Source organism: Sphaeramia orbicularis, chromosome 16, assembly GCF_902148855.1.
Source record: "Sphaeramia orbicularis chromosome 16, fSphaOr1.1, whole genome shotgun sequence".
NCBI lineage: Eukaryota > Metazoa > Chordata > Actinopteri > Kurtiformes > Apogonidae > Sphaeramia > Sphaeramia orbicularis.
Genome location: NC_043972.1, coordinates 7,569,403 through 7,591,359, shown reverse-complemented (window position 1 = coordinate 7,591,359; position 21,957 = coordinate 7,569,403). Strand labels below are relative to the sequence as shown.

The window sequence follows — 21,957 nt, the reverse complement described above, 5'->3', positions numbered from 1 at the left end:
ATATCGCTGCTTTTAACCAGGCCATACCTCAGAGTCCAGAAGTGTTCCAGTCTTTTGGCAGGTCATATCTGGGCAGGTGATGGGCGCCCCCCCTCCCTCTATGATGGCCAGCTGAACATACTGCTGCAAACACTGAGGAGAATGGAAAGAGAAAAGGCATCAAGAGACGACCCATTATTACAAAAACAAAACCTGACAACCCATGTTTTTATTGTCTGACATGGGTTAAAGACGTGGAAAAACCACAAAACAAAACTTGTGGTGAAGACAAATGTAGAGAGGACAAAGAAAAGCAGAAAAAAACATGAGCTGTTGTGCAAATGGGGCAAATTAAAATGCGGACATTCACGTATAGAGTCATATGTTGCCTCAGTTATGACATATCAATAGGAGGGGAACTGTGTGAACATTACGAAAAGACAGACAGTTTTTGAGGAACAGAAAATAAAAACATCTCAGCGGACGAAAGAGCACCGGTTCATGGAATATGTTTTCGTTTGTACACAGAAACATGTGCTTTTCTGTTGCTTGTGACTGCGTTTGCTGTTCAAGGAGAAACGTCAGGTTTATAAAGATAAGCAGGGTTTACACCACCTATTTCCCTCTTTCCTCCAACGTGACGGTGTGTATTTATTAGTCTGGTCTTGTCTAACCTCGTCTGACCTGCAACACTGACAATTTTACCAGTCCAGACGGAGATTAAGACCACAACAACGACGTCTCTGAGAAGACACGCAATAGGGTCATTCTGTAAAACAAATCCAGCTCTTAGCAGTGACAGCTGTCTCATATGGAGGTTAAAAAGATGCAGAAGAGATGTCAAATTGTGAAAAACCTCAAAAGATTTGACTAATCACAAGAAATTCCAAAAAACAAGAGAAGGAAAGTAAGTAAGAGAGCAAGCCGGCATGTGTGGAATCCACTTTGTTTAACTACAGCTGTAATACGCAAGATTTCCCAATTAATTTAAAAGCTCTATTTTAGGAACAAAGCAGGAAGTGATGCTGCAATACAGAGGTGAAGCCCATTCCAAGTAATTAAAACGCTGGAGATTTGCGTAAATTGCCCAAAGAAAAGTTTGGTGTTAGATCATTTCACCTCCCACATGAAATGACTATGTACAAAATAGTGGCCAGCGGATCAAAACCAGCCTGCCAAAGGATCCAGTCAGGCCCATGGGATGAATTTGTGAGTTGCAAAATCAAGAGGGTCATTTTAGTTCAGGTTCCACTTAGAAACCAATTAGATCCAAAGTGGGTCAGACCAGTGAGATACTAACATATTAACCAATTAATAATGACTACTCCAAAATTTTCTCCTTGTTTTATTGTAAAAAAGTCAAATTATGAATGAATGAATGAATGAATGAAAGCTTGAATGAATGAATGCATGAATGAGTGCATGAATTTATTTTGGTTTGTACATCAACCATTGCACTTAAAAACTAAAAAGGGAATAGGCTAGAAGCAAAAGCTTTCTTTTTTTGCCTATCCTTTTCACCTGATACACCGCTTACATCAAATTAAATGTATACAGCATCAAGCATTCACACCCCAAAAAAACAAAAAACTAGAAGCACTCGGAGAGCGCAGACCTCCACCAAGGCTGATCAGTGGCCCCCCCCGTGGGCCCCCCCACCCCTGATCACCACCAAAATTTAATCATTTCTTCCTTATCCCATTTCCAACAAACCCTGAAAATTTCATCCAAATCTGTCCATAACTTTTTGAGTTATGTTGCACACTAACGGACAGACAAACAGATAGACAGACAGACAAACAAACCCTGGCAAAAATATAACCTCCTTGGCGGAGGTAAAAATCAACAACAAACACATCTACCATCGCAATTCAATATTCCTAAATATTTTTTAACTTAAGGCTTCTTTTTTTTCTAAACTACATACATGAAAATATCTACATTTAAAAACTATCCTTTCACAAAAAATGAGAATAATCTGGACAAATATGAATGACCTGAAATGTCTTAAGACAAATAAGTGTAATTTTACCAATATTCTGCCTGTTATTAAATGTTTTGTGTATTTGTAGATCCACTGTGATCTGTAAATGATAAACAGAGGTATAACATTGGCAAAACTGCACTTATATTTCTTAAGACATTTCAGGTTGTTCATGTTATTCACATTTTTAATTAAAGTTTGTAGACGTAAACATGATCATAATGTCATTTTACTTATTTCCGCTGTTATTGTTATTATTTTACTGATCTGACCCACTTCAGCTTATAATGGACTGAACATGGCTCCTGAACTAAACTGATGTACAACATAAACACTTGGCTTTCCTCACCAGCTGTTTACACCGTTTCCGTATAAATGAGATGCTTTAAATGATTACTATCTCTTATAAATAACCCTAGTCTGGTTGCTAGATGTCTTATCTGTACTCACTGATGTGCAGAAGATGCAGTTGCAGCTCTGCAGCTCCCTGACGGCTGCAGAGGGCTGGTCGCTGAGGCACAGCTTACAGAAGACTCCAGGGGCCGGGGGAGGGTTTGGGCCAGCCTCGGGGGTCCTCGGCGTCGAATCCCCGCCCCCCCGACTCAGTGTGGGGCTTCTGCCGGCCATGGCGGGACGAGGCTGGGATGGGAGGGAAGGAGGGAGGTGGAGGTCTCAGGCTGGTCCTAACCCGCCTGCTGAGCATCCATGATCCTGAAAGGTTGAACAGAAACAGTGAGTAAGCGAAGGTGGAAGACCTCACCTGAACGCAGCGCCAGGCCTTACGACAGCACTGCAACATTTTCTGAAAACCATCCTCTGTTCTGGTAACTGGGATGACTTCACTCTGTCATTGTCTCGTTACCGTAGAATGGATTAGTCACTGCCTAAAGCCGCACGGTGCATGAAGTAAAAACATAATTACCTATAATTACCGCAGTGTTATTGATTACTCATCACGCCTGTTGTTTCCCCATAAATGGCTGTGTTTTCCAAGACTGAAGTCCAAGGTCTGTGTTTACTGGGTCTACATGTATTGACTAAACGTTTCATTCAGACACTAGGAATTGACTACAGAGTGTTTTTAGAAACATTGTAAACATAAGGTTATTTAGCAGCAGATGGAAATCAGTCTGTTTGACAAAGAGGCTCATGTTCAGGATCATGGTGAGATGAACATGCATGAAACACGTCACCAAAACCTAAGTGAATATAATAAATAAATAAATAAACACCTAAATGAATATAATATAATATAATATAATATAATATAATATAATAAATACCTAAATGAATGTAATAAATAAATAAATAAATAAACACCTAAATGAATATAATATAATATAATATAATATAATATAACATAATATAATATAATATAATAAATAAATACCTAAATGAATGTAATAAATAAATAAATAAATAAACACCTAAATGAATATAATATAATATAATATAATATAATAAATAAATACCTAAATGAATGTAATAAATAAATACATACATACATACATGCATACATACATACATAAATAAATAAATAACAGGAAATAGGATGTGAAATATGAGCTGATTGTGTCTGAAATAAACAGTTTGACTTCAGAAATGATTAGGGCAGAAAGACATAGGACATGTAGATCCAATAAGATCATATTAGTATGTATTCATCACAACTTATGTGTTAAAGCAGGGGTTGGTAAAGTTTACAACCTCAAGAGCCATTTTTAACCCGAAAGAGAAAAAAAAATCTGTCTGGAGCCACAAAAAACATTTTACCTCCTTTATGTTTCAATACCTAATAGCCTATTTATCAGCATTTAGCGCTTTAACTCTGCATCTCCTCTGCAGTAATCCAGTGTTTGTTGCATTGATGAAATTATTATAACAATAATATAATTTTAACTACAACAATAAGTCATGTACTGGAATTTGTAGACTACTGATGAACAACTGAAAAAAGACACTAGGCCCTAATGTGGTGGATGACACACATTTTTGTTGATAAAAATCTTGACCACATGTTTTGGTCTGTGTACGATTTGCATGTTTTGCAGTCAAACAATGTAAGACTGGCTTTAGTCCAATCACAATGACAGAACAATGTTCCTCCTCATCACCTACATAATCTACACAACCTTGCCCCCTCGTACCAGACTGATCTTCTACACCGCCACTCCCCTTCTCACCCCCCTCACCAAGTCTAAATTCCGTACCCTGGGTGACAGATCCTTTGCCTTCACCGCCCCAACCCTCTGGAACTCCCCGCCCCTTCACATCCAGAACTCTGACACACTCACTTCATTCAAAAGCCAACTCAAATCTCACCTCTTCAGATCAACCTACGACAACTGACCGCCTGTTCCACCTCATCCCCCCTTCTCTCATGTGTTTTCTTTTCTGGATCTGTCTCTGCCTTTTTGCTTGAGTATTTGTTGTTTGTCTGCCCTTTTGTATTAGCTCTGTATCTGTTCCATAACTTAGTCTTTAGCCATCCTAGAAAAGTCCTACATAAAACCGATGTATAGTATTATTAAAAATAATAGTTACAATCTGGGAACTCAGACTGCAACTACCTTAAATAGATTTAATACGAACTTTTGAGATCATCGCTGTGGACATATTTTGGATCTGCTTTACACTTCATATAACCTGCATGTACTGCGCTGGATTGTATAATTTTGAAAATGTTAAAAAAAAAAAAAAAAACAGTTACTCCTTATGTTTAATAACCCCGTTAGTCCTATCAGCCTGCCCGCAGGCCGAAAAAATTATATTAATATTCATCTACTATAAAAATATAATAAATCAGGACAATGAATGTTTTTTTCAACTTTTGCTCAAAGTTTAGACCCTAATGTTAATAAAAGTACATCAAAAGTGTATTTTAGTGCAAACTTTAATGTTCAAACATGATTTTTAATCTTTGTGGGGTGAAATATACGCTATACACGGACAATTAATTTATGCATATCATCGTCAATCCAACTGAAAAAAACAGGCGAGGATAAAAAATTCCAATTTCTCTTTTAGTTTGTTACAGTTTACTCAGGCATAGTAATAGATACAATATTTTAGACAATGGGAATAGATTCTGTGAGGTCTCTAAATGTCCATAGACACCAAGAACATCCATATGAGCCATATTAGTGTGAAGTAATTCTTCATTTACTTTGGGTATGTCTGTTTAGGCATTTTTCCCCTGAAAATATGGTCAGAGTTTAACAGGTTAACACACTCTTTCATTGCAGATTCTCCTCATGTCATGAAGACATACTGAACATTAGAAGGTTTAACCCTTAAAGACCTACAACTACTTTTGTGGCAACACCATTTAACCTTTCCTAAGTGATTTCTCACCAGTTATTTTTAATATTTTCCTCTATATTTTGCATCTTCAGTGTGTTTTCCTAAACTGAATTCACTGATCATATAGACATTCATAAAATCAGAGTAAATTCAAAGGTCATTATATTAAAACAGAGAAAACTCTGACTTTTTCTGCAAAATACTGTATATCTGAACCGAACATACAAACAAGCATCTCCATCCACTGTTATTGATCCAACTCCATGGGTTTTACTGGTGAATCAATGTTGTAGAAGATGACGGTGTTTCCACGGTAACTATGGAGCCTCTAAACGTCTAAATGGGTCATATCTGATGTAGGGATGTAACGATATGAAAATTTCATATCACGGTTATTGTGACCAAAATTATTACGGTTATTATTATTATCGCGGTATTGTTGAAATTGTGCTGAAAATGTTCAAAAAGTACTTATACAAACACTGAAATAATTTAACCAAATTGTATTTTGAAAAACAAACAAACAAATAAAAAAATATATTAACATGTAAACATCAAACATACAAATGTGCATTAAAGATGTCACCTTATGGCCATTTTTTGACCATGTTCCATATCAAAATTGAGTTATTTTAGTTTCTTTTTCATAAATAGATAGATATGAATGGAATGCTGCTGCTTCTCCAGGAAATGAACAGTACCATGACTTTTCAAAGTGCGGTAATCAAACACAGTTATCATGATAATTAGAATTTTAACAGTAATACTAACCGTCTGGAATTTTACCACGGTTTATTGTTATACCAGTAACCGTTACATCCCTAATCTGATGACCATGAACAGATAAGGAACTGCATTTTACACCAATTATTTACATGCATTAATAGGATTAGTGGTTAATGAGTTATTAAACATGTTGGCTCAGTGGGTGGTTTTGGTTGATGGTGGCTGTTTGGGTCTTTGACAGTTTTGTTTTTGTTTTTGTTTTTGTTTTGTTTGTTTGTGAAGCGTCTTTGAGTGTCCAAAAAAGCACTATATAAGTGTGATATATTATTATTATTACTATTATTATTATTATTATTATTAAACTACTCTGCTCATTGTGGACTATCCTTGTGTCAGAGTTTAAAGGTTCGGATGTTCTGATTTCCCTATAACCAACCTGTTTAGTGAATACACTGAAAAGAACCTAAAATACTGTTTAGTTACAGGATCATGCAGATACTCAGATCAGCAGGTGACTGTTAGACGTCCTAAAGACAAAGAGGAAGCTGAGAGGTGACAGGGCTTTTTCAGTCGCCACCCCCTGAACTGTGGCATGAACTGCCGTTGCACGTCAGGCCGGACCACTCAGTGTCTGTTTTTAAATCCTCTCTCTCTTTGGTTTTTAACTTAGTTTGAGAGGTTGGGTTTTATTGTTTTAATGTATAGTTACTTTTATTGTTTTCATTAATTCTGTTATGCGTTTGATTTGTTTTGATGTGTGGGTACAGCAATTTGGCTGACTGTTTTGTTTCTAAAGTGCTTTTTACATGAAGTTGAGTTGAGTTATCTGAGACATGCACCTGCAGGTTCCAGACCTCATGCACTAGTTCCACTCAGTATTTTGCGAAAGCCAGCCAGAGGTGGAAGGATGATAAAGGCCTAATCTGGTGTTAGACATGAACCAAAGACACCAAACCCAAAAATCCCCCGTCTGGTTCTGTCCAATCCCAAAATGCATGAGAAATATTAAATGCAGTAATCTGGGATTTGTGATTAATCCTGTAGATAACAGTGGCTGGAAACAGAACAGGGTCACACAGGAAACGGTGGCGTTAAAAACACATTGTGCAGCCTGAGTGGCTGTGGAAATCACACATTATCCCACGTACAATGTTCTCTATTTCAGCAAGCTGGTGAAGTTGGCAGGAAACTTTGGAGCTGCTCAATCAATACAGACACCAGCGCTGTCCTAAATTCTTCACCGGCTGCTCTTTTATTATCTGCTATCGATCAGCGGTGGCATGCATGCAGATCACAGACAGTGGAGCTTCTGTAGTGCAGTGCACGTTGGATTTCTGCACAGTCATGGTGTATCCAATGCACTGCTTTAGGCGGAGAAGCTGATCCGGCCGCAGTCGTCACCCACAATGCTGTCAGCCTGTCCCGTCCTGCCCAAGCGTAACCAGCTCCATGGCCTCACATGGGAAAATAACAGGTTTCCAGTGAACTGGCTTTGCTGCATGGAAACTTCAATATGCATTTAATAACAGTGAGGCTTTTCATTGCTGAGGAGCTGCAAAGTTTGGACGGATCTTGAGATTTCCTAGTTGGGAAATCAGCTGTTCAGGCTATGATTTATGTGAAAATGTCTAATAATTAAGTTCATCAGTAATTTGTGGGAGCCTGTTTTGTTCTATTGGCAGTTAAATTTATAGATAATAAAAATCAATACATATTAAACCAACCAGATCCTTGAGTCTAAAGGTATCAGTAGGAGTGTCAGCTTCAAACACCCTGAAATGAGATGAAATGCAGCCTCTGCAAAATGATGAAAAGCACATTCCAACTTCAACATGAGAGCTGTTCATTAATCAAAACGCCCTCATGCAGAGCTCCATGATTAGCAGTCCTCAAGGATCAAGGTCTAGATGGCATTCCAGCCCCGGCGATCAAAGCATCATTGTTGATTGGGGAGAGTGGAAGGGAAAAGCAGACCTGCCCAGTGAAAAGCTGCTTCACACAGGAAACCACTGTGTATGAAGGAGGCAGCTGGGGCTGGAGGGTGAAGCACCATTTACATGGCATCATTTACAGAGCAGGGCTGCAACCTCCCACTCAGTCCATGAGTGGGTTTATGTCCTGAAATCTGGTGGGAATGGAAACACAAGTCATGCTGCTTAATGGGAATATTCCAACAGTTGCTTCTAGATTTGCATTTGTGCACAAATAAAATGACCTCTTACAAAACGCACGAAATCTGACACATCTGCATCCTTCAAGGTTGCATTATGGGACAGGGCAGAATTGACACCCTGACGCATTCACCGTCCAGCTCCACGGTGAAAGGCGGAGGGTCTTCCTGAAGCGCTGCAGACATGAACGCATCATCAGACCAGAACCACAGACCCGGACCTACCTCGTCTGTGCACCACTGGGTGTAGGAGCTGCCGAGTCCGGATCCGCAGCCGCAGTGCTCGTACTGTGGCACTGACACATGTGTTGATACAGTCCAACCTCTGCTGTCCCACCGCCACCCGGTCCCAAACGCACCGGCTTCAGATGCCGAACACCAGGACCATGATGATCCGTCTGGGTCCGGTCCGGCCTTTGTGTGTTTGGTGGGTCCGTGTGATTCAGCTCCTGTTAAGTGCGTTTTGTTTCCATCCAGGAAGCCGTGCTGCTCTCCACTGATTCCACTCCACACTGCTCCTGCTGGTTAGTTCACTACACTGATGCTGCATTCAGGGCCGGTCGGGAAAATGGAAGTCACCGCATGAGCAGGGTGTTGGTATTTTTATACCTTGTTGGAAAATTCGTTGTCAGCTTTAGCAGCTGCATTAAACGTGCAACAATTAAGGATATTTTAGGTGTTTTCAGTGGCATGAGTCAAAATTTTGCAGATATATGCTGTATTATATTTATGTGTATGTGTGTGTGTGTATGTATGTATATATGTATGTATGTATGTGTGTGTGTGTGTGTGTGTGTGTATACATATATATATATATATATACATATATATATATATATATATATATATATATATATATATATATATATATATATATTTATTTTTATTTATTTATTTATTTAATATTATTATTTCTATTTTGTTGTAAATAAACAGAGAGAAACCTGTAATGTAATGTTGGGCATTGTATGATTATTATAAAAGCATTTGGAAATCCACATCAGTTCACCTGTATTTCATTCATGTAATTTTATATTTTGTGTTTTTTCATATTTAAGCTGTTTATGTCAAACACAGATGTAATTTTTAATTTAGTGCATCAGTTTTCAATGGCAACTGCCTCTGTTTCATAGGATGTATGTGCATAAACAGAATATTATAAGGCTTACACCAAACTAGTGGCATAAAATAAACAGAAAAAATAATTACATTTTTTTTTTATTATATTATATTATATTATATTATATTGTATTATATTATATATACTAACACAGTAGAACATAGACTCACGTAATAAAAATACAGACACTCCGGACACATGGTTGGGTATAAAAACTTCCTGTACGACAGTGAAAACAGCAGGAACAAAAACCCCACCAACAAGCCATTTCCCTTTATTCTGAATGGAATAACATGTGACATGACCCACACATCTGAGGCTGTATAAATGTGGTTGTAAAGTACCTACGGTGTATATCTTCCCCGTAAAAAATACAATTTCAGGAAACTACAGCGTGGCATCACAACAGGTTTTATTAGTATCGTAACAAGACCTGAACATACATCAGTTTTATAGCAGATTTCTGCTACCAGTTAAATACATACATGTTTATTTATAGGTTTTAATCTTGAATATATTTATATTTTATCATTTGTATTTGATCAGTTTCTTTATCACCACATTTTTATTTTGTTTCTTACATGCTTTACAAGTATAGACTCTTCCTCTTGAAATATGATTTAACTGTGAAAGGTAAAACAAACAGCTAAAAATAACTTTATTTTGTTTAAAAATACTGTAGATCTCTTACGTGTGGTTCATGAGTAATATGCAATGTCAAGTGAAGAGATAAGGCAGTAAAAATGTCTGTATGATGTAATATTAAGTTCAAATTACAATATTAAGGTCAGAAAAGGAAAGTATTTCTGTATCTGGATTCAGTGAAAAAAGTATTTTATTGTACAAATACAGCCTCAGCTACTTTAAAAAATATTCACTCTGTGTATTTTGGAGGATATTTCTGCAGAGCTTATATGTTTTGTCTTGTACTCTTGATTTTAACCATATACAAGGAAGGGAATCTTTGACAGACAATACTATTCAAGCATCTTATTTAACACTTTTAAAAAGATATTTTGGATTCCAATAAATGACAGCATCAAATTAGGGGACCTGTGTCTCTGAAATGCATATAATACAGTCCTGGTGTTTACATCTCTCTGGTACTGCAGATGCATTACAACAGAAAGGTGCTGTCACTTCTTCTAGAATCATTTGGAACCATCTAGACCTGACTTAGTCATTTAGTTACTATAATGTCAATGATGGGAAAATCCCCTCCCAAGTTCTCAGACCTCATCACTGTAAATAAATTACACACAACATGTTATTCATAATCTGTTTATGTCCATGGTCGGAAACAAACATCCTAAATTCTCTGTTAGGTTGTATGTAATAAATAATGAGGTCAACAATGTTCTGCTATGAGTGGATTTTAGTTTCAGAAATGAAACATAAAGAAAACATCCTCCTTGAAGGTTCAAATAAATCTGTCAGATTCATAAGTTCCACCATAGATAATATAAAGACTCTTAAAAATATAAATGAATGAATGACTATGTATAAAGCCTGTACATTATATCCAATTAGGACTTTAACTAGTGATAAAAATAGTGGTCTAACATTTATAGACATAAATTGCAGACATTAAAAAAATCAATATAGAATTTTTTTCTGATTTATTGACAGTGTAGTGCATTTGTATTTTAATCTCAGCAGTTGGAATGTATTTGGGCTGTGTATAAACATAAAAACAGCACCTGGATTTAACTATGCAAATGGATAACATCCTCCCCCTGGATAATTACTGCAGTCATTAATATGTGTCAGGTCTTTAACCTTTTAACAGTAAGGAGCTTCTCATTTCTTAAACAACCGTTAGTTTGTAGAGAGAATAAAGACTGAACTGTGTTTCAGTGGAAAAAGGTCATGCATTGTGAGGGGTCCAGAGTGACCAGAATGATGTGCTCATCTAAACTGAAGACAGCACAATGAAACCAAAAGATGGTTAAAACAGATAACAATTTGGTAATATAAACCTAAAAGGTTGTAAAACCAAACTATGGGATGGTTAAACCAGGCTTAAATGTGGTTAAATTAGACCAAAGTACAGTAATTTAAATTAAGAGATGGTTTAAATGGACTAAACATTGGTAAAACAAGTAAAACTAAACTAAAAGGTGGACAAAATGAACTAAAAGACAATAAAACCATACTAAACTAGAAGCACTCGGAGAGCACAGACCTCCGCCAAGGACCCCCCCCCCATGTTTGTCTGTCTGTCTGTCCGTGTGCAAGACAACTCAAAAAGTTATGGACGGATTTGGATGAAAGTTTCAGGAAAATGATACTGGCACAAGGAACAAAATTTAATCATTTGTTCCTTGTGCCAGTATCAGTATTTCCTGAAATTTTCATCCAAATTCGTCCATAACTTTTTGAGTTATCTTGCACACGAACAGAAAGACAGACAAACCAACGCCGGCAAAAACATAACCTCCTTGGCGGAGGTAAAAATGGCTAAACCCAACTAAAGGATGGTTAAACTAGACCAGTGTTTCTCAAACTGTGGGGCGGGCCCCCCTAAGGGAGGCATGAAGGCTTGCCGGGGGGTCATGGGATCACTCCTGGGTGTTTTTTTTTGTCTTCAGGTTAAACATGTAGCAGGTGGAAGCATTGGAGTAGTGGCAAAGAAAAATGTGCAATGTTTCTGTTTTTACAGTTTGTACAGTTTGCACTTTAATGTTCTGAGATGTACAGTGGAAACGGGCTCAATGACCCACTGATATTGTTAAAATGTTCATCTTTGGTACCAAAACTTGTTTGTTGTTCTAAAAAAAAAAAGGAAATTTGTTGTCATAGTTGGAAGATAATTGTGCATTTCTTATTTTTATTTGTAAAAATATTGTCTCAGGGAGCAGTCTAGTTGAGTTTATTTGTATTACTCAAGCAAAAATCAAAGTTATTTTTAATCTGAACAAAAAAAAAAAACTATTCAAGGAAAAGCAAAAAGTTTTGTTATAATATTGATGTTTCTTTCAGTAAAAGTTATAACTGCACCACTGTTACAATGTTGTTGGGGTTGAAGGGGGCCTGGAGATTTTTCATCCTCCAAAGGGGGGGTGACAGAAAAAGACTGAGAACCACTGAACTAGAATAAAGTATAGTAAAGCCAAACTAACCAAGAGATGGTTTAAACAGACTGCAGGTTAGTAAAACAAGTCTAAATGATGCAAAATCAGACTAAAGATGGTAAAAACCAACTACAAGTTAGTTGAACCAGGATAAGAAGTGATTAAAGGGTGAGATTATCCTCCTGAGACTGAGGAAAGGAAAGGTTTTGTTTTTTTGCATTGAATAATTGTCTTGATTGAAAACAGTATGATGCAACAGTTTGTCACAGGCTTTTTTTTTTTTTTTTTTTATTGAATGCCCTTTGCAGTGGGCGGGACAAACATGCATTGCTGGGTTTCAAGAGGATAGAGGCAGGTGAAGTGATTACATGATTACCCATCATGCCTTGCACCTACAGTGTTATGATGTGGGCTTGTTTCAGTTGGTCAAAACCTTCTGTGTCCATGACCTCAGATGAACCTGAATATACTGAATAAGCAGGTGTGAACATCAGTGGAGTTGTTCTTCATATTCTAAGAGGAAAACACCAGGATTCATCAGGATCAGATTAAAGCTGGTTCAGGAGCGTGAGACATTATATATACAAGGATTGGACACCACTGAGTCTAGACCTGAACTACGTGGACAATCTATTGGATGGGATGGAGAAGGTTTTACACAGTGTCGGACTCATAGTCAATACAAGATCAGGGACAAAAACATAAGGCAACTTAAGAAGGAAATAAATGCTGTAATATTGCATAAGCGTATATGAAATGATTCCACTGTGATCGCATGTCATGACAATAGTCGGGGAGTTTTTGGTAGGTGGTGTATGTCAGAGAGAAAGTTTGAGTTTATTGATGAATATTAGTGTGGATCTTTCCATTCCACACTTAACGGACTAATTTAATGGAATACACCATTTCTCCACAGATGTAATGAGCTGCATGTTAAAACTCTTCCAACATGCTGCTTGTTAGCACTTTATTAATACAAATGAACCGTTTAGATGTGTTTTGTAATCATGCATTAGATGTTTTTAGGGCTGTTATGGTGCAGGAGAATAAATCATTGAATGTACAACAGAATACATCAAAGCATTGTATATTCCAGATGAATTTGTGGTTTGCTTTACACACAGTGGTAGCTAAAATTACTAGAACACATATAAGAGGTTTCATCTCTTTTTTTGTTTTGTTTTGTAATCGTCCCCTAACCCATAAAGACCCAGTGCTACTTTTGTGGCAGTTCCCAAATGACTTTTTCTCTCTATTTAACCTTTGTTGAGTGATTTATTACCATTTATTTTAATATCATCCTCTCTATTTTGCATTTTTTTTCAGTGAAAATCAGGTATTTCCCTTTATTTAATTTACTGATCATGTACTTAAATCATCATGCTGAGATGACATTTGAGGATTATTATTTCAAAAACAGAGAAAACTGAAGAAAAAGTGACTTTTTCAGTCAGATTTTTCATTAATTGAACATAAACCCAGTGTGTCCATCCACTGTCATTGATCCAACTCCATGGGTTTTACTGGTGAATCAATGCTGTAGAAGATGATGGTGTTTCCACGGTAACTATGGAGCCTCTGAACATCCAAATGGGTCATATCTGATGACCATGAAAAGATGCATAACTGTATTATACACCAATTATTCTCATGTATTGATAGGATTAGTGGATCAACAGGTATTATACAGTTTAGATCGGTAAATGGTTTTGGTCAATGACGTATATTTGGGTCTTTATGGGTTAAAATACCCATAAAATTAATGACATGTCTACAGTCATCATTATGCTCTATAAACCATAGTATAGAGCCATTATAAGGAGATTTAAGTCATTTTCTTTGCAAAAAAAAACCCAAACTAAGCCTATTTAACTACTACTGTTACAGTCATGTTCCTTCACAGAAGAATCCAAATTCCATGTGTGATCATTATCATGTGTGATTATGGTTAAATTGATGCTGATGGTGCATCCTGCTTATAAAGGAAATAGATGGAAGTGGATGAAAATAGTAGGACTGACATCATCAGACCAACCATCTGCATTTTTCATGAATACAATAGAATGAAATCATGTTGTTGTTTTTTTTTTTTTTTTACTTTTTATTTATGAAAGGTTTTTTTTTTTTTTTAACAGATTCAAAAATAAAACAAACAGGTTATAATAATCCAATCCAATCCAACTTTATTTGTAAAGCACTTTAAAACAACATGCAGTGGACCAAAGTGCTGTACAGAAGAAAAAATAAAACCAAAATAGAAGTATAAAATACAGAATAGATTTAAAGACATAGAAACTGTACAAAACCAAACAAAAAAAAGGTGCTATACAGAAGAATAATAAAACCCAAATAAAAGAATAAAATACAAGAATAGATTAAAAGCCATACAATTAAAAACAACAATATACCATGAATAAAATAAACAAATAAATAGAATAGATAAATAACAACAGCAAACCACTACCAAATAAAAAAATACAGAATAAAGATAATACCTTCAAACATCACATCAATAATAATAATAACAATAATAATACATTTTATTTGTAGTGCACTTTACATTTTTATCTAAAAATCTCAAAGTGCTATAGGCAGGGTACAATAAATACAGAGAATAAAATAGAAAATAAGTAAGACAGATAAAAATAAAATAAAATAAAATAAAATAAAATAAAATAATAAAAATAAAATGTCATGGGGTCAAGGGATTACAAAGATCACGTTGCTTAGATAAACAACACAATTTTTACACTTAAAGGTTTACAAGTTTGTCTCACAGGTTATATAAACGTGACATTTCCCCCAAAGTTCTTCACCCAGTTCATTCTTGAATTAAATTATGTTTCGTTGGTAAAAAAAAAAAAAAAAAAAAAAAAAAAAGGTCATTACTTCAGATCTGTCAGGTGCTGTAATAATTGGCCACAACTGTGAATAAAGACATTTGCACCATTAATCATATTATATCGACTTTGCGTGTAATTCCTGACATTTAATGCGGTTGGAATTTGGAGTTTCCGTGGTGCAGTGAAGGTTGCAGCTGGTCTGTCATGAGTCCATTTCAGTGTGATGACATAAAAACACTATCTGTGAGTCTGAAAAGCGACATAAAGGTGCAGAATCCTGCAGACCATCTGAGCTGCTTTAGTTCCTGTCTGTTTATGCACATGTTCTTCTTTCCGGATATTTGGTCCAACCACCGTAAAGCACGCGCAACCTCCGTATTTGTGTCTTAGTTTACGGGAAACCCTGAACCCCTCTCACTCTTATATTCGACCATACATAGACCTGCCTCTAGTGGAAACCCCGTGCGCATGCGCTGTGCAGTTTCAACGGGGCTTTTCCGAAAGTCAGCCTTTATTTTGCGGAGTTATTTTGCTTTTCTGTAGATAGTAATCACACCCGCATCGATTATGGACAAGTCCGAGTATTTAACTCCGAACCCCCTTAAACACAGCAGTTTGACAATGGTGAAAGAAACAACAACAACAACATCAAATCAGGTGAGAAATGCCAATATATAAGAAATGCGAATAATTTCCATGTGAGGACTTACAATGAATCAACAGTGATAATTTTTTACTGTCTTTTTTATTTTTTTATTGTATTTTCATTTTGATCAATTGTTTATTTTATTGCATAGTATAAGATTGCTCTTCAAACAATGTATTGATAGAACTTTTTTCCTCAAACACACTTTTCCGTGTTGTTGGTTGTGGTTTGCTTCTGATGATTTGAGTCATAAGAAAAATGCAAGTGACCTAGAAAAACAACAGGACCTTTACCGAGAAGCAGGTGATACAAAATGCACTTGTGGTTTTTGTTTAGTTTTTGTCTCTACTAGTTTGAGTGAGATCATAGTTTCAGAAGAGGGCTAAGCCCCTACAAACCACCCGAACGTGGTGGTTGAAGTGACGCTGATGTGTGTCTGCCTCTGGTCTGTAGATGATGAGCTACAAAGCCTTCAGTATGCAGCGGATCATTCAGATGGTGCACAGTATGGTGGAGAGGAGCTGCAGAAGAGCCTGCCAGTTCTTATGCTGTCCGCTGAACAACATGCTGTGTGACAAATTCATATGCTGCCCAGGTAACAAACACATTAACCGCATATTTTTATTTATTTATTTATTTATTTTTTTTAATTTTGTTTTTATTGGACAAGGAGCAAGATATCTCTGCATCAACATTCATACATATGATATCCATTAGAGTCCTTTTTGTTTTTCTTATTTTATACATTCAACAGTGTCAAAAAAAATAAATAAATAAAGAAAAAGAAAAAGAAAACTGAACTGAGTGCTTACAGTTTTGGAACTTGTCACTAAAAAAAAAAGACAATCAGAGTTTTCAATACCTCTGGGTTCTTTAAACTTTACACTTTTATGCAAAAGTAAAACGTTCACAAAGAATAAATACAGGGAGATTGTAAACAAGAAATTCTTAGAGGAGTGAATCAACCACATATTTGTTTTTATAAATGTGCAGATTTATCAGGTAATTTTAAAATAGCAGTGACTGTGATTTCCCCTGATGGAAACCAGGTCTGCCTTCTTCCCATTATGTCACATGTTGCTCTCACGAGATGGTGTGAATGTGTGAAGTTCAGCCTGCAGCTTTAACCCTTAGATGCACAAGTGGGTCAAAAATGACCCGGTGAGGTTGTTTTCTTGTAATATCTTTGTAAAGAAAAGTTGCTATTATTTCATGTTCCAGGTATTCCTCAAAAATATGTTATTAACATCATGCCATTTGCATTTTTACCTTACCTTTTATAGATTTTATGAAATTGTTGTTTCTTGTATTACTACCCCAAGCTTCCAGAAGTGGGTCAAAATGACTTGCTTTCATTTTCAGTGGAATTTCATCTGAACCTTTGATTCATTCTCCATCAAAACCAAAAGACTCACTCACAAACTGGATGTTAACATTGTTCTATTGCTGTTATATATCATATATTATATAATATACATACAATTTGCTTTTTTAAAATATATATATTGAAAAACATTTTAAAATTGTTAAAAATGTAAAAAAAAAAAAAAAAAAAAAAAAAGAAGAAAAATGAACACAGATCATTTTTTTACCCACTTATGGAAGAGTACAAGGTCCAGACATTTGTGCATCTAAGGGTTAAGTCTGTTATAATCATGTTTGTGTTGCATTGTGCATCCTATTGGTGGAAATCTAACTTTTTTTTCTCTCATTGTCTTAAAAGATCAAGACCATCATCAGCCCCCAGGGGAAAAAACAGCACAAGGTAATTTAAGCTCAGATATTATTTAACTGCAGAAATATAATAACCCATTGCATTTTGGAGGCAACAAAAGCCCGCCTTGTTTTATTGGCTTTTTATGGCGGAATTTCTTTGTATGGTATGTGAGGAACTACTCAGTAGTGACACATTCCTAGTGTTACATCAGTCAGGAAAAACTACTTCCTGTTCTCATATTTCTCTTCCCTTTTCACCTTTCTCTCCTGCGCCCACTCAGAGACAGTGCCACCCTGGAGTCCGCAATCCACCATTCTGATTGTCAACATCAGCAATTCAACCTTGATCGATTGTGTGATTGGGAATGACGCCTTCCCGTCCACAGTGGCAGAAAGTCAGCCTCTAATGCAGCGAACTGAAGACGGTGAGGGAGTCTCTAATTCTGTGTTTCTAAAGATGTAAAGAGATGTGCAGTGTTGGTTTGGATTACATGGATAAAGGGAAATGAAAGCCACCAATTTTGCAGCTTGTTTTTAATTTTACTTTGTATATATCCTTTATTACCTGTATATATCCTTATATGTTGTACACATTTCTCATCTATAGTATAGTTAGTTTTTGTAAATTTTAGTAGTATTTGTATATTTAATATTTTATTTTTGTAGTTTTTGTACATTGCCAATATTTTACTATAGTTTGTGTGATATTTTTATACAGTCTTTTTGCACTTTAAGTGTTTGCTGCTAAACAGAAAAACAGCTGCTTTAATTGTTCCTGTAATAGTGACAATAAATAATAAATAAACAAGTGGTGCCAGGCATAAACAAACCCCGCCCCTTACACATATTGTAGCCTATTTTGGCATCGATCAAGCTGATGTCATCATATATATGCATGTGCTGATGTCAGCATATCAATTGCCTCTATATATGTGTCAAGTTTGAAGAAAATTGAGACAAAATTGATGTTTTTATAGACATGTGAAATTTTGCCCATTTTAAGTAAATGGAAAAGAAAAAAGATTTTAAAAATTCATAAAAAAATTTAAACTTTGACCTACTGTTTCCAAAATGTAATGAGATATATTCTGCATCACTGGCAATCTATAAACCAAATTTGGTTTGAATTCAACCAATAGTTTTGCTGCAATAGACATTTGAAATTTTGCCCATTATAAGAAAATGGGGAAAAAAAAGATTTTAAAAATTCATAAAAAATGTTTGACTTTGACCTACTGTTCCCAAAATGTAATGAGATCTATTCTGGATCACTAGCAATCTCTGAACACAATTAGGTATGAATTTGACCAATAGTTTTGCTGCTAGAGTGTTAACAAACAAACAAAGATACAAACTGAACCAAAAACAATACCCCTTGCCTCCCCTTCGGTAATGTGTATTCTAAAAGCAGCCAATTTTGATGTGTTCCAGATGAGACAAGGTGCAGCTGCAGTCACAGACCTCAGGGGGCAGCACAGACCAACACTCCCCCTCCAGAATCTTTTCCACTGCTTCCGTCAGAGCAAGCGAACATCCAGATCCACAACTCCAGCCTCAGCTGCGTCATCATCGGAGACAACAACTACATGCAGGTGGAACAGAGCAACCTCAGCGACGAAGAGCTTTGAGTGTGAGACTTCAGCTTCGGCAAACTGAGCCTGTTTTCTTTATTTAACTTTTTGTAAAAAAAAAAAAATTAAAGTTACTCTCGACGCCCATCTCAATGTTGTAGAAGAAATCAGAGGCAATGAGACCAAATCGCTGCCTCTGGGCTGTTTCTAAAGTTTCTACAGGTGCTGATGGGTCATCTTCAGAGCCTCAGATTTCTTCTACAGAGGGACACACTGTTTTACACTTGCATTACACCCCAGCAGCACCTATTGTGAATTGTTTCTTTCTTTTTGCTGTGTAGATATGGGGTTAATTTGTTGTAAAGTTACATTTGTACAGTCTGACTTAACTGCAAAGCTATTGCTGAATTGGACGTCTGACCCTGACGTTTGCATTCTGAAAAACACAAGCTCACCGCAGTTTTTCCAAGTGATTTCAACATAGACGAACGTCAGCTCTTAGAACTCTAAATAAAAATTAATGTCTTCAGGAAAGGGTTTTCCTGTTTTGCAATGTCGGGTATTTTGCCTTGGCCAGATATGCGGACCCACAGTTGACGAGGGAGCAGATGAGGTTTTCCCACATTATATTCTTGCATCATGCACATGAAGAACTTGAATTTTCTACTTACTCATCACTCTGTGACTTTATGTTCAGTTCCTCCTCATGCTGGATTGTGATGGGGGAAAATGTGGGGTTTAAGTGTCACCTTGTCAACTGTTCATTGTGTTTTACAGTATCTAAATACTGTGTGACTGAAATCCTTATCATGTCATGATAATGGTGTACGGCGTTAAAGTGTATGGCCTATGGTCATTTACTGTAGACTACTTTGTAGTAATCATGCTGGAAATGATTGTAATATGTTGCTTATTTATATTTTAACGTTACTGCCTGACCTCCTTTGCTGTCCTTATGTACATATAATATATGTACTAAGGCTGTAGAGAAAGAGAAATGTATTATTTTATTGTATTTTATGCATTATCTTGTTTATTTTATTGTAACTGGTCTTCTTATTATTGTTATTTTTATTACAGTAATTTGATGACTAGAATATTGTCAGATTCATGCCATTAAAGAACATTGAACTGAAAAACCAAATAAAAAATTCTTAAACGTTACCAATATACAATGTAGATGATGTGTTTATAACATGGCTATGTTCCATGTCAAGTTCACTCAGTGTTCTGCTTCCTCTTATTATTATACTGAGTGACGTCAGCTGATTTTTTTTTCTTTATATTGTTTGGTTCTGGAGCGCATGTTTGAAATGTCAAAGATGTGTATTTAATAAAAATGAATAAATATAGAGGCAAGAGTCATGTTTTTTTATATATTCAAACTTACAAAGTGTTAGAATGAAAGTTATTTTTTCTTCTTTTTCTTCTTTCCATCCTTCTTCTTCTTGTCTTTCTTGTCTTCGTTTGTGCTTTTGAAGCTGCCGAGGCCTCGGCGGACCATGCAGCCTCTCCACCAGGCCTGCACCTGCAAAGGCAAGGAGGACACAGTGGAGTCAGAACAAGGGATCAGTACTTAAAATGACTAAATAAGACAGCAGTAAGGTTAAGGTGGACTTCTGAGTCCTGTTTTACAAAACAGGATTGAGGGATTTGTAGAGTAGCTTCAGTGTAAACACAGGTTTGCAGTATCACAAAGGTAGTTTTAGTTTTTATTGGGGTAAATCTGTGCAGTGGGTGATGCAGAGAGATCGAAACATCTGAACAAAAACATTAAAAACTGATATTCTAGGTTAATTCTCCTATTTATTTGGATGGGTAAAACGGACAGGGATATAAAAAACAGCAACAAAAACTGCCAAAAACATCATCTACTGACCAGTCGATTTGCAGATCATGTGGATTAAAAACTGGCTGAGAAAAATGCAGAGTGAGAGAAAAAGAAAAGACATACAGACCAACTAAATACTATAAATGTTGTTAATATATTAATGTAATATACCATCTAAAATCAGTGAGTGGTTAAATAACTAAACCTAGGACGTGACCTCAAAAGATTTGACAATACGGTTATTTAGTGGTTTGAATTTTGCTTTTTAGCTGAACTGAGCTGTTTTTATATTTGTTCTGTATACGACCCGAGCTACAGCTTAAAGAATAAGGCTTCAGTACAAAGAGAATAGTTTAATAATTGAATGGAATACAGCAGGGGTTCCCAAAGTGCCCAGGGGTACTTGAAATTAAAAAAAAAACAAAACATTAAATAAGTCATCATGTACCGAATACAGAATAAATAACAAGAATTAATGCTGAAATATTAGACACAATAAATAAACAAATAAATACTTTTTCTTGATGAAATGTTCATTTATTAATTAATGACTAATTTATTTATTTTTCTTATCAATGAAAGAGGGCACTTTTCAGTTTATGTTTTGCACACGAAATTTACTTCTAACATTTTTACTTTTTATATGTTACAGTTAAATATATGTTGTTTGTTTACAAAGTTTTGAAAATATAGTCAGACACCTTTGGCACAGGAACAAATTTTGCCTCATTTTTTCAATCAAAAATGCTGGAGCAAGAGTTGGGGGTACTTGGTTACAAAAGCATATTTCAGGAGGTCAAAAAAAGTTTGACAATCACTGGAATATGTCATTTTAATTATAGTTGGATGTCCTCTTAATGAACTCGTAAATGTGTCTTTGCTTTTAGCTTTTACATTTCTCACAATTTTAATTTGTTCTTCTTGTGAGAAATATGCAGCTTTAGATCCAGCCATGTTTGTGATTGGTCGCCTGATGTCAGCTCCACCTTTTTTA

The 21,957-nt window shown here is 36.0% G+C and overlaps 2 protein-coding genes across 4 annotated transcripts in view; one reads left to right on the top strand and one right to left on the bottom strand.

The window, feature by feature from the left end:
- The window catches only part of rnf144b (ring finger protein 144B), a 32,797-nt gene extending 24,019 nt beyond the window's left edge, over nt 1-8,778 (bottom strand). Inside the window, exons 1-3 of one of the 3 annotated variants that reach the window (XM_030159236.1) lie at nt 8,388-8,778; nt 2,414-2,674; nt 28-132 (exon numbers count right to left, since the gene is read on the bottom strand). In XM_030159236.1, the coding sequence (XP_030015096.1) occupies nt 28-132; nt 2,414-2,590 (282 nt within the window). In that variant the 5' untranslated portion in view covers nt 2,591-2,674; nt 8,388-8,778. Of the gene's footprint in view, nt 1-27; nt 133-2,413; nt 2,675-2,885; nt 2,993-7,140; nt 8,348-8,387 lie in introns of those variants that run through there. The other 2 variants (XM_030159237.1, XM_030159238.1) reach the window with 2 other exon arrangements.
- Nucleotides 8,779-15,672: 6,894 nt separating this feature from the next.
- LOC115434910 (uncharacterized) lies at nt 15,673-20,476 on the top strand. Its single transcript, XM_030157044.1, has 5 exons — nt 15,673-15,856; nt 16,299-16,440; nt 17,569-17,610; nt 17,843-17,986; nt 18,993-20,476. Exons 1-5 carry the CDS (start codon nt 15,767-15,769, stop codon nt 19,187-19,189), a joined length of 615 nt encoding a protein of 204 aa, XP_030012904.1. The 5' UTR covers nt 15,673-15,766; the 3' UTR covers nt 19,190-20,476.
- The last annotated feature ends 1,481 nt before the right edge of the window (nt 20,477-21,957 follow it).